At 43.3% G+C, this 13,936-nt stretch overlaps 1 protein-coding gene across 2 annotated transcripts in view; it reads right to left on the bottom strand.

Moving 5' to 3' along the window:
- The window catches only part of SLC15A4 (solute carrier family 15 member 4), a 104,089-nt gene extending 90,780 nt beyond the window's left edge, over nt 1–13,309 (bottom strand). The window contains exons 1-2 of one of the 2 annotated variants that reach the window (XM_033956333.1): nt 12,537–13,309; nt 5,309–5,604 (exon numbers count right to left, since the gene is read on the bottom strand). In XM_033956333.1, the coding sequence (XP_033812224.1) occupies nt 5,309–5,604; nt 12,537–13,085 (845 nt within the window). In that variant the 5' untranslated portion in view covers nt 13,086–13,309. The remainder of the gene's footprint in view (nt 1–5,308; nt 5,605–12,536) is intronic. The other variant, XM_033956332.1, reaches the window with a different exon arrangement.
- Between the last annotated feature and the right edge of the window lie 627 nt (nt 13,310–13,936).

The following is a 13,936-nucleotide window of genomic DNA, read 5'->3' as shown; positions in this document are numbered from 1 at the left end:
CAATTTTTTTTTTTAAATCTTGAAACATGTAAAGCAGAATCAGTGAAGAGCCTCGTTTCTATATACTAGAGCAGGGGTAGGCAATTCCGGTCCTCGAGAGCCAGAGGTAGGTCAGGTTTTCAGGATATCCACAATGAATATGTATGAGATGGATTTATATGCACTGCCTCCTTAAGATGCAAATCTATCTCATGCATATTTATTGTGGATATCTTGAAAACCTGACCTGCCTGTGGCTCTCGAGGACCGGAGTTGCCTATCCCTGTACTAGAGCAACACAAATGCATAGCAATTCACTGAACATGTGTACACTCTAACCCATTTCTTGCTTTATCAAGACAGCTATGGGGAATGTTTTCAAAATCATTTACTGGGGCAAACAGCAATTTACCTAACCGAAAGCTATCTCCCTCTGTCTGTTAGAGCGGCAGGCTTTTAACCATGGAAACAAAGTTTCAAATCTTTCTTCCACTAATGCAGTGGTTCCCAAACCTGTCCTGGGGGACCCCCCCAGCCAGTCAGGTTTTCAAGATATCCCTAATGAATATGCTTGAGAGAGATTTGCACATAATGTAAGTGACCGGTATGCAAATCTCTCTCAAGCATATTCATTAGGGATATCTTGAAAACCTGACTGGCTGGGGGTCCCCCAGGACAAGTTTGGGATCCACTGCACTAATGCTTTTTGTGGCCTTCAGTAAGTTCCCCAAACAGGAGGACCCACCTTAAATTTTCCATGAAAATACTCCTGGCCCACTGACTCTCTAGTCCACATTGTTGCTCTAAGACTATGAACATTCCTACCTATTTATCTATCTCCCTCCTTATAAAACCTTGCTTGACCTCCCTCTATGCCAGGGGTCTCAAAGCAGGGCTGTGGAGTCGGTAGATAAATGTTCTGACTCCGACTCCTCAGTTTTTTGTACTTCTGACTCCGACTCAGACTCCAGGTACCCGAAATTTCCTCCGACTCCTTGACTCCGACTCCACAGCACTGGTTAATTTTCAGATCGTTAAAATGGAATGTCAAGTTGAGAGAAATGAGCATTTTCGACACCACCTTCTTTTTGCTTTTAATCAAGGTTCTAAGGCCGCAGAAGCTGCTCGCAACATTTGTGCTGTGTATATAGTGGGCGCTATAGCTGAAAGAATCGCTCGTGATTGGTATGCCAAGTTCAAAAATGGAGTCGGTAGATAAATGTTCCGACTCCGACTCCTCAGTTTTTTGTACTTCTGACTCCGACTCGAGGTACCCGAAATTTCCTCCGACTCCACAGCCCTGTATCAAAGTCCCTCTTTGAGGGCTGCAATCCAGTTGGGTTTTCAGGATTTCCCCAATGAATAGGCATGCACTGCTTTCAATGCGTATTTATTGGGGAAATCCTGAAAACCCGACTGGATTGCGGCCCTAAAGGAGGGACTTTGAGATCCCTGCTCTATGCAATCTATACAACTTTCAGTCTTCTCTCCATTGCTGTAGCTCGCCGATTTTCCTCAGCCAGTCTATCCTTTAAGTGTACCTGTATGTACACCCTTGGTTTTGCTCTGGAGAAAGACATTGGGCTCCTTTTCCAAAGGTGCGCTAGCATTTTTAGCGTACGCACCAGATTAGCGCACGCTACCCGAAAAACTACCGCCTCCTAGTGGCTAGCGCACGGGGCAATTTAGCGCGCGCTATTCCGCGTGTTGAGGCCCTAACGCACCTTTGTAAAAGGAGCCCATTGTGTTCATTTCCACAAATGAGATCAAGGTTCTAATTCCCTTTGATTTCACACACACTGTGGTTACTATCGCTACTGGGCTTGGCTAAAATTGTAAGACTATTATAGGAGACTGGATGTTGAAGCATCATTTGAAATTGAATGAGGATAAAACAAAGATCATGTTAGCGAGTAGAAATCCTGCAAATATATGCCACTGTTGTGTACTCAATCAGATTGTATCACATCTTATCTTGACTTATATCTCTCAACAAGATTGAAGACAGATGAAAATCACCTTATACTTAGTTGTATGGACCTTCAGACCGCAGCCAGCACTAACCTCTTCGTCAGTCCAACTTTTATTGTGTATTCATAATATTTTCAATTTAATTTAGCATAATTCTTTATCCATATCTTTATCATTTTTCATATTATTCAATTTAAAGCAGAAGGACGCCACTTAACTTTATAGTGAACTGTCCTTCATTGTTCAGTCACCTCTCCTGACATGCATGTTTCAGATGAAACTTTTCTTCAGGGTCAAGGGAAAACATTTGCGGGAGCCTATGCCGAAATCAGTATGTTTGAGCAAATCATACTATATTAACTCAAACTTTGAATTAAGCCCAATGATACAGATATTTGGTTAGACCATTCCCTAACTTTTGATCCTCATGTTAAATTTCTTGATTAAGAATATGATTTAATTAATGAGAAAATTACATTCTCTGTGAAAATATTTTGATGTCCTGTATTTTCAAATACTGGTTCAAGCATTATTACTGTCTCAGATTATTGTAATGTGATGCATTTGGATTGCCCAAAGCAGACCTTGCGAAAGCTTCAGACAGTTCAGAATATAATTAGAGAAAGAGAGAAGGAGAACAAGTTTTGTTTTCTTTTTAAGATTTTGCATGGGGCAGCCCGATTTATGACCTTTGTGGTTTTTTCACCTACTATAGGAGCATGCAGGGTGCAGTCTACTTGACCTTTTTACTTTCCTGCCTTTAGAGGGCAACAATTGAGAAGATTATTTAATTCTTCCTTTGATTTTCAGGCCACTTAAGGGTGCAGACCCTTACTGTCTCAGCCGACAGCTATGCAGACTATAAAGTTTCAGGATGTTCTTGAAAGCCTTTTTAGTTACTAAATTTGTCTCTTGAATTGTATAATACATTGTTGAATTCTTTTTTTATTACAGTGTGTTTGTAATATTTGGGTATGCCCTCTTTTTAATATGTGATCTGCACTGTACTTGGTCACAGGTATATGAAGAATGCAAGAATATAATGTTATGTTATTCAGAAACCAAAACTATACATCTGGTTAGGTTGCAGTATAGCCAGCTAAAACAGACAAATGTTTCAACTTAACATGTTGCTAATATAGAGCATTAGAAAGCTTACATATTCACATCACATTTCTATAACTTTCTAGTAAATTCCAGGCAATGTTCATAGGAAAAAGTTTAAACTAAAGTGTTAATAAGCAGAAGTGGTGATTTGCCAACCTAGCAAGCTCTCCTATTCAAAACTTCTATGGTTAAGTCACATTTTCTACCAATATAAAAAGACAATCACAGGTCACAACTGAAGAAAAAAAACATCCACTACTGTACTGCAATTCAGAACTGGGCCAAGAGTATAAAGTAATGTTCTATAAATGACATTTATGCAAACTGTGCTCAGGAACTGTGGAGAGACAATAAAATATTTTAAAACCAGCTTAAAACCAGTGCAACAGAATGGATATTTAATGGATTTTCAGGGTTAGATTTTAAATAAAAACCACTCTGCTCCATTTGCTTTACATTTAATGGGGCCAGCTTTCACATTACAGAGCCTGCATTTGTCATAAGAACGACATAGGATAGGTAAAAGGAATCTAGCAGCAAAACCTTCTGCTAGGTAAATGTCAGGATGCCAATCAATTAATCTAGTACTGGTGAAGCATCTCCCTCTGAACTGAGACCTACACTCGATATAAAGCAGTGGTCTCAAACTCGCGGCACGGGGGTCACATGCCAGGTACTATTTTGAGGCCCTCAGTATGTTTATCATAATCACAAAAGTAAACTAAAACAGTTTCTTGATCATATGTCTCTTTAGCTATAAATTACAATATTATTATTAAGACTTAGCCAAAAGGAAAGATTTATAAACTATAAAGTTTTACCTCATGCAAAATTGTCATTGCTTTAATAAGACATTAACTATTTTTTCTGCGGCCCTCCAAGTACCTACAAATCCAAAATGTGGCCCTGCAAAGGGTTTGAGTTTGAGACCACTGATATAAAGGAACTCCGATCAATCAGACATAGCAGATCAAATTTATAGTATTCTCTAGCTCAGGGCTGGGCAACCATGGTCCTTGAGGGCCACAACCATTTTGTACACAATGAAAGCAGTACATTAAAAATCAAAAACAACAAAAAAAAACATTTTAACTACTGAAAAATTAAAAAAAACTAATCTAATCTCAGATTGAAAAGCTGTTTGCCCCCAGCACATCCCTCCCCCAAAACATCCCCCTTTCCCTCTCCCTGTCTCTCCATGGCCTCTTTTGTCTTCTCCCCCAGAGCAAAGCTGTCTGTCCCCAGCAAACCTCCCCCCAAAGCAGCCCCCTTTCCCTCTCCCTGTCTCCTTCTGTCTTCCCCCCAGAGCAAAGCTGTCTGTCCCCAGGACACCTCTCCCCCAAAGCAGCCCCCCTTTCCCTCTCCCTATCTCTCCATGGCCCCTTCTGTCTCCCCCCAGCACTCCCCTCCCCCCAAAGCAGCCCCCTTTCCCTTTGGCCCCCGGTATTGATCTGCTTCTTACCCTCCCTCCATCCCGGCGTCTTCTGGCCTGCTCCTCTTCAAAGCAGCCTGTGATCGTGGTGGTCGGCTTTAGCGAACCTCGCAGGCCACTCTCCAACTCGGTAGCATGTTCCCTCTGACGCGATCCCGTGCGTCAGAGGGAACATGCTACTGAGGTTGGAGAGCGGCCTGCGAGGTTCTTTAAAGCTGGCCACCATCGCAGGCTGCTCTGAAGAGGAGGATCAGTGGCGGCAGCGGCGCGTGAGGGTGGGAGGTGTGTTCCCTGCCAAGGATGCAGGCAGGGAAAGAGCTTGCCTGGCTTCCAAATGGTGAGTGAGGGCGGGAGGAGGGGAGTGGCCAGAATGTTCCCTGCTGCCGGGTTCTAAAATGGAACACAGCCACGGATCACACACCACAGCGGCAGAGAACACAAAACCCTAAGTGCGCATGCGCGCTTAGGGTTTTATTATATAGGATTATATACATATATACACAGACACTTATGCATGAAGGAATCTGTAGATCAGGGCTGCCCAAGTCCGGTCCTCGAGAGAGATTTGCATACCAAGAAGGCAGTGCAGGCAAATCTTTCTCATGCATATTAATTGTGGATATCCTGAAAACCTGGCCTGCCAGTAGATCTCGAGGACTGGACTTGGGCAGTCCTGCTGTAGATGAACTTCTTGTCTGAATCATACATTACAAAGGTGGACACTAGTTCTCTTAATGCAAACCACAGCGGTATTCTTGAGTGATGTTTCTGGAACAGCAAAATACCATATGAAAAACGAGGAAGCTATGATTTTTATACCTTCTATGTAAGGGCTCCGTGGTTGGCTTCTTTGAACAACATGAATGCAGAAGAATCTTGAACATGTCTGAGAAGGCACTGCCATCGGGAGGCTTTGTGATGAAAAAAGCCTGTCCACATAAAAATACCAGGAAAGACACACCAATGCAAACTGTGGGAATAATATATCCAATGAAGAAGTTCAAATTCTGCTGAATATAGCCAATTCCACCAAGTGAAATAATGGCTCCCAAATTAATACTCCAGTAAAACCAATTAAAAAACCTGCGTGTGGCTTCTGGGCCTCGGTCTTTCACCTGAAGAGAGAGAAATAGAATTGTTATGGAGATTTTGAGGTAGATTAAATGAACTAAAGCAGCAACCAAAATCCAAATTCAATTTGTTTACACACTTACTTGCCTTAAGTGTTGTAACCTTTCAAATAGAGATATGTTCAATATATTGAATATAAAATCATAAAATATTTTAGGATCTCTAAACAAATCTTTAAATATTTTATTTATTATTTCTTTTAAAAATTTCTACACTTCCCCCTCCCCATTCGCGGTTCCTGCACTCGCGGTTTCATATAATCACAATTTTTTTCTGGGGAGGGGGAAAATAAAAAAAACAGTCTTCATGTAAAAAAAATCCATCTTTTTTTCCTCCCTGCCGCCTTCCCAGCCTTACCTGGTGGTCTAGAGGACTTTCGGGGCAGGAGCGATCTTCCTACGCTCCTGCCCCGTGCAGATCGCCATGAGGAAATGGCTGCTGGGAGTTCCCGTAGTCTCTCGAGACTACGTCGGGAACTCCCTACAGCCATTTCCTGATGGCGATCTGCACGGGGCAGGAGCGTAGGAAGATTGCTCCTGCCCCGAAAGCCCTCTAGACCACCAGGTAAAGCCAGGAAGGCGGCAGGGAGGTGGGGATGGGTCAGAGCCGGATAATCGCGGTTTTTCAGCATTCGCGGTCCGGCTCTGCCCGTTTCCCCCGTGAATGACGAGGGAGAAGTGTATACCGTTTAAAACTAAATGATTTACATAATTTACATACATAATTTTATAAAAACCTGATAAAACAGACACACCAACAATCATCAGAAAGCATATCTACAACTAATACTATAGCCTATATAATGAGAATCATGAATAATTCAACTGTGCAGAGAGGAAAATTATTAGCTAAAAAAGGCATCTACAAATAATTGCATCTTGAGTAATTTTCTAAGCAAGGGAGTTCCATATTTTAACTCCTGCACAGCATAAAGTCATTTTGCCAGTCTCAACAAGCCTTGGGTTAACATTCGTCTTCAGTAGAGCTAAATTCTGTCGGAAGCCTTCTCAGACGCTGGTGAGAGGAGCCGACACGGAGAGCAGGGAGTCCAGTGCTGGCGTCCAGTCCTGCCGGCGAGTGGTAGGTGCTGGGAAGTAAGGCTGGGGCTCGCGCATACGCACTCCTGTGGCCACAGACCTACTGATCATGGAAGCACGCAGATAGGAGTGCGCATGCGCGAGGTAGGGTTTTATTATATAGGATTCTGAAAGCGACTGGTAGCCAATGCAGTTGTTGAAGATATGGCGAAGTGTGATCCTATTTTGCCACTCCCATTATCAATCTTGCTGCTGCATTTTGTATAACCTGCAATGCCCTACAGCCTACACCTTGCTTTTGTTAGGCCTAGGTATAGGGCATTGCAGTAGTCAAGTCTCGACGAGACCACAGCCTGGACTACAATGCGAAAGTCATATGGCGATAGCATTGGTTTTAGTTGGTGTAGGAAATGCATCTGTGCAAAACATACTTATACATACATCTATATTAATCTGAGGTTTCTATGAAGAAAAAATAAAAAGCAAAAGCACCAGCTCTAGAAAACTAGGCAGGATATTCCAGTAGTTTATACTCGAACATATTCACAAAGGGGCAGATTTTGTATAGGATGCTGGTCTCAGCAGCCGCTTAAAATGGTTCCAGTTGGAAGTTATATCGGAAGCAGGGACTCAGGGGCAAGAAAGTTCTGGTTGGAGCAGCCCTGCCTGCAGGAAGCTTCTAAGAGGGTGGTAGGCCCGCCTCAGGAGGCACGAAAGGGCCCATCCAGGAGAGTCGCAGATTTGTTGGGGCTTTTTCCTGCCGGCGGGAGCTGCTGCCGGTTGGGATCTGCTGGACTCGGAGGGGGGGAGGCTGCTGCAGCACCCACGAACGGAGGAGAGAGTTGCTTAGGCTGCTGGACTGGCTGAAGCTGAAGGGGAAACAGGTGCTGGGCCCATGTGGTGGGTGGAGTGGAGCTGGAGGGGAGAGGTGCCAGACCCACACCTGGACTCTGAAGGGAGGGGATAGAGGTGTTGGACCTGTGGGAATAAAGCTAGAGGGAAGGATGAGAGGTGCAGGACCTGTAGGGACAAAGAAAGGGAAAGAGTAAAGCTGAACCAAGGGGATGAAGTAAGAGAGTGAAATAGCAGAGGAAGGGAGGAAAGAGAGTCTGAGACACATATTGGTGTAAGAGGGGGAAGAAGCTGGACACAGGGAGATATACAAAAAGAGGGGAGATGGTGGACATGGATGGGAGAATAAGAGCAGGGACAAAAAAAGGAATGCTGCATGGGGGTGGTATATAGACAGAGGGGTAATGCTAGACATGGGAGGATATATGGACACAGAGAGAAGATGGTTAGACATGGGGGAGAATAAGAACACAGAAGGAAGATGCTAGACAGGGGACATAGGAGGAGGGGATCATAGAATGGTGAGATAGGCACAGGGGAAATACTAGGGAAGTTTAGGAGACAGAGAAGGGAGATGCTTGCTGAACGGGGGGGGGGGGGGGGGAGGAACACACAGAGATGGAAGATGAATGGTGAGCATGGAGAAAGAAGACATGTGAAATGGTCAACAGACCCTGACAAGTGAGTTAAAGAGTAGACAGATGGAAACAGAAACCAGAGAGCCTGAGACCAATGTGATGTGAAGAATAACATGACCAGACAACAAAAGGTAGAATTTTTTTTTCCTATTTTGTGATTAGAATATCAGATTTGACATATATAGCCTGCTAGAGCCCGTGTTAGACATAACTGGGGACTACAAAGTTCAGGCTGTGCTTTTTTAGCTTCCAGCTGGCTTAGGGCTCTCTCTGACCAGCGGGTAGTTGCCCTAGTTGCACTCCCCCAACACTATTTCTGCCATGTGTGACTGAAGTATTCCGTTAGCTGATTTTTCTATATAACATTCTGTAGTAATTTGGCTTCAGTTTTCTCAATAGTGGAGGGGATATTTGTGAGGGGAAGGAGAGGGGAGGGGAGGAATTTTGTTGACCCTTGCTCTGTATTATTTGTGATTTATAAAATGGCAATTGTACAGAATATTATTTCTTTTTATACTTTAATAAAATAAGTTCAGTATAAAACTATTTGAGGCTCGAGTGGATGGGATCAGATGGTTTGCAGGGATGGTGACAGAGTTCATGGGGACAGGGACAAATTGTTTTCCTATGTCATTCTCTTCCTAGCACCTCTACACCCCCTCCCCACCATCCTGGAATGTTATAAAGTGAAGCAATGCCTACTCATCCCTGACTACACAGCTGTAAACCAAAACAGTGGCACCTGACCCCTGACAGTGTGTTCTAACACACTGCTAAAAGATCATTGTGTGTCCAACATAGGCATATGTATTTTTTGCATAACATTACAATGTCAAAAAGAAAAATTGAGCTGGGGGGGGGGGGGTGATGGAAGAGAAAAAAAAAATAAAAAAAAAATCACACCAATCCTACCATCACCACCACTTTATGGTGTAGTTATTTCTACTGTATCACAAAACCTCCATAATTTCAACACTCAATTTCCCCCACCAGCATGCACGGTATAGGGAATTTTCTTATATACGTATTGAAAGCTGGCAAAATGTGCTAGACCTTTAAATACAGTAAAGGAACTGTATGTACAATTACCATTACTACATGCCAAGATCCTCCAGATACTTTCAGTGTGTGGGTGGGGTAAAGTCAACAGCTCTGTTCCTAAAACTCTCACAACTATATTTAGTCTCCACCACCTGCTTTCTTCATGCACACAAAGCTCCACAAAGGTAGCCAGAAATTTGTAAGCTATGCAGCCACAGACCAAAAACATGCGACAAAGACAAGATTTTCCATCATACTGGGTTCTATAAGCTTGTTTATAAACAAATTTTAAGCATGCTTTGATAAAGATGTAATATGTATAAGTAACATCAGTTTCATTAAAAAAGTACAGTATTTACAGCAAGTGTTGGAAACAAATTTGAGACCAAGATTGTATTTAACATAACCTGAACATAAGAAGAGCCACGCTGAGTCACACCAAGGTCCACCAAGTCCAACATTCTTGCCTTCAAACAATGGCCACTCCAGGCCCAAAAAGTTGAACTATTTCTTATAGCTCATTTCTAGGATGAGCAATGACTCTGCCAAGTATACCCGGCTAATAATTTTTATGGACTCTTCCTCTAGGAACTTGTTCAAACCTCTTTTGAACCCTACTGTGGGTAGCTGCCTAGACTATACAGCCTCTTAAATTTGTGAGATGATTAAATTAACAAAAGTTAAGATGCTTTGTGATATAGAGAATGACACAGTGACGAAATTCTTCACCGTTCCCGTCCCCGCGGATAACCATCTTCATGTCATTCTTTAAGGAAAGAGGGAAGAATCAGAGTATGAATGGCTTTGCTTTGAATAATGCTGGTGTAGAAGGACAGAGGATTAAATAGACACTAGAACATGACATGGGTTTATTTCCCGCGGTTATCCGTGAATTTTGTCACCGTGTCATTCTCTGTGTTTGTTATATGTTCTAGTTGAAACTCAGCCCTGACTAAGAGTGCGAAACATGCATGTCGGCAGTATTTAAATTAAAAATTTTGCACCTAATATATATTTATTTTGGGGGGGGAGAAATCAATAAATTTTGGTATATTGGCAAACCGGTGAGGAAGCTTGCGGCCTCTTGAAAAATTTTGTTGGGTAATTATTCCCATTAAGTAAGCCGCTTCTGTGGTCTCCTTGGGTCTATACAGTTTATGTGAAAGTTTTATCAATTTGATTTGCAGAAACATTAACATCTTGATATACATCACTATGATTAAGATGTCCGAGATGAATGACTGGCCGAGATGATTGACTGCCTGAATCAATGTGTCATGCTCCATCCCTGGCAGTGTTCAAATCCAAGCTAAAGGCCCACTTTTTTGAAACTGCTTTCAACTCTTAACTCCCACTCACTGCTGTAAGATACCTATACCCACTATAATCTCCCCAAACCTGAAATGCCCAGTCTAAATTAGATTGTAAGCTCTTCCGAGTAGGGACTGTCTAATATATGTTAAAATGTGCAGCGCTACATACGCCTTTAAGCGCTATAGAAATAATAGTAGTCGTCTTTCTTCATAAAGGTGGTGTCTCATCTGTTTTACCAAATGTCTTTCTTCCCTGACCCTGTTTGTTCTATTATATGCTTTTTTTTAGACAAAATTAAAACTGCACAAACTACTCCCACAGCTATGTGGTTCTTCTCTTTAACCCTTTCAGGACCATAAGGATCGTAGGCCAATTTTTGTGGTTTTGACGACATTTTTATGGTAAAAAGGGCTTGCAGATGCCAAAAAATTGATTTTTTTTTGTGAAATATCATTATTTTTATTTAAAAAAAATCACACTTCTGGCTTATGGACAGTGTGGCAAGTGAATCTTCTCGTCAATCTGGCAACGACGCTAATGAATGAATGTCGGAACCAGTTTGTTTACATAAAGGCAGTATCATATGGAATCCGTACATATCAAATTTAGAACTGTAGACTATCCCAATCAAAATTGATAGGATTTTAAAGTTATGGGACAAATATGTCCCTTGGTCCTGAAAGGGTTAACCACATCAAGCTTGCAATCTTTTGTTGTTGTTTTTTGTAAAATATAATCTGTTTCTTCTAACTTAAGCAATCTTACCCAATAAAAGAAAGCTATGATGTAACTTCTCTCGCTTTGATGGTGGTATCACAGGCTTCATTTCTGAACAGCTGGCTATCTGACATCACTTCACAGTTTGAGAATCACTACTGTCATGTTTTCATGGTGTCTACAATATCCATGAGCTCTAGAATCACACACAATGGAGGCATTGCATTCAAGTTTATCTCTTGCATACTTACTGTGGATATCTTGAAAACGCGACTGGCTTAGTGGATCCTAAGAACCGGATTGGGAACCCCAGCTCAAGCCCAAGGTTTTGTTATCTGTAAACCCCTCCCCTGGGACTGGTCACAGGGTCTGTGAAAGTACAGTAAACTTAACAAACTTAGGGCCCCTTTTACACAGCTGTGTCCCGGCATAGTTGCAACACAGCCCACAGGAGTTGAAGAGGCTGCACTGCTTTTGTTGCGGGGGAATTACTATTTGCTTCCTGATGTAGAAGAGCCCCCTAGTATTAAACAATGGCTTTCTCCAAGTCCACTACTACTACTACTAATTATTCCTATAGCATTACCAGACGCACACGCAGCACTGCACAGAGTCACAAAGAATAAGAAAACAGTCCCTGCTTGAAAGAGCTTACAAATATTTGTATTTAACTCATCCCTGAATACATTATTTGCATTCAGCTTAACAGTGATTTAAATTTGAGCATGAATAACCTGGGGGTTCTAGTGTGCTAAACCCTAAATAAAAACTTGATCTGACTTCACTTTGCTTCTTTTATTATTATTATTTGTAATGTTAAAGTTCAATGCTCATTATTCATATTCAGCCAAATAATTTTTCATTACTCATACTCTGTTGAATAGTAAAACTATGCTATCTGATACAGCTCTAACTTTCTCATTAATCAAATCAATGTTTTATTTATGATAAAGTGCAAAATCTATTTCGCATTTGGTTAGCTGCACAAACCTGAAAGCCAACTAGCAAATCAGAAGGGAGGGGCTTCTCAGCATCTAAGGTGCTTGCCCTAAATATCACAGATTATAAACCAGTAAAACAGATTTTAGGACCTAGAACACCAGGAGAGTAGTCTATTATAATGGCTTTAAGTTCCTATTGGACTAAAATAATCCTATCTAACAAGTTTGGGCTGCTGCAAGGATTACGCAGAGTTTTTAAAGGAGGGAGTACATAGCAACAAAGCAAAGCAGGGAAACAAGGGAGTTAGTGTCTAAGTGCGTTGGGGTGGAGGGAAAAAGGGGTAAATACCCCCTCTTCCCCACACTTGCTATTTACCTGATCGGCCCCGAAAGGCGTGATGTTGGCTTTGACGGTGCCCACTCCCAGGCTGATTACGACCAGCACGAAGTAGACGGCTCCGTAACAGTACTGGTGGTTGCTGGGGGTGCACACCTTGGGTTCGGTGCCGTTAAGGGAAGAGCAGTTCTCGATGCTGGTGAGGTTGATGCTGCGGCAGAAGGCCACCCGGGTGGGTGGGTTGGCGAGCATGGGGAGGATGAGCATGCCGGCCAGGTAGAGCACCATGCTGAGCAGGATGGTGCAGAAGCGGCCCAGGCAGGCGTCCGCCAGCCAGCCCCCGAAGGGCGACACCAGGTAAGTGACGCCCATGAAGAAGAGCAGCGCTTGGCTGGCCTGGGCGCCCTCCCAGCTCTGCGGGGGCCCGTTCAGGAAAAGAACCAGGCCGGCCGTGACCCCGTAGAAGGCGACCCGCTCCAGCAGCTCACTGAGGAGCACGGCGGCGCAGGCTAAGCGCCGGCCCTCGAACACCGAGGCGGGCGGGGACCGGGGGGAGCTCAGCAGCGGGGTCTGCTCGCTGTTCGCCATGGGAGGGAGGGAGCCGGTCCTCCCGAGGGGAGGACTGGCTGCGAGGTCCTCAGTCACCGAGCTGCCGGGGACCTGCTCTCGCGCTCAGATGCGTCAGCTTCTTCGGTCACGCGCTCCAGGACGCTGGTCACCCGGCTCCTCGGTCAACGCACCGCCTCCAGCCCTCTTTCCCAGCTTCCTGCTCTCCTCCTCCTCCCCCCCTCCAAACCCAACCCTTTCTTCCGGCCAGTCCCGCCTCTTTCGGCCAGCTCCACACTGATTGGCGAGAGGAGGCGGAGCGCCGGGCCCGAAGTCAACTTTGATTGGCTACTTCTTCTCTCTGTCTGAATGCGGCGCCGGGGCACTTCCGGTTTGTACAAAGTGCACGTGGTAATTTTTACTATTATTAACACAAAAAAAGTCATAAGTGTGTGGGAGTATAATTAGTGAATGGGATTAAGCATCACTAATTGGGAATAAGTATTCCACGGATCTCTAATTAGGAAAAAAAATGGAAAATTGCTGTAATCATAAACCAACGCTAGTTCTAAATTTGCCTTTTTTTCTTTTTTGTACTTTGTTTCCAAAATTTCACTGACATTCCTAGAACCTCATATAGTTCTGTTCCACTTGTTTCCAAGTAAACTGTGAGCCATGCAGGTTATATTCTTCTTGTACTTCTTACTATTTAATGTTCCCCCAACGATTGGGATCAAAACAAAAACTGCATTACTTTATTTTTAGACTCTGAAATAGTAGCAGTTTATAAAATGGCCTGTACAAAGCGATCTTTGATGTTGCTGCAGAAATGTTATGCCAGTTGCGGGGAGTCGTGTCCTCGAGAGAGGAAAACACGGTTAATTTTTGTAAAC

Source organism: Geotrypetes seraphini, chromosome 8 (genome assembly GCF_902459505.1).
Source record: "Geotrypetes seraphini chromosome 8, aGeoSer1.1, whole genome shotgun sequence".
NCBI lineage: Eukaryota > Metazoa > Chordata > Amphibia > Gymnophiona > Dermophiidae > Geotrypetes > Geotrypetes seraphini.
This window is presented reverse-complemented; position numbering and strand designations above follow the sequence as displayed.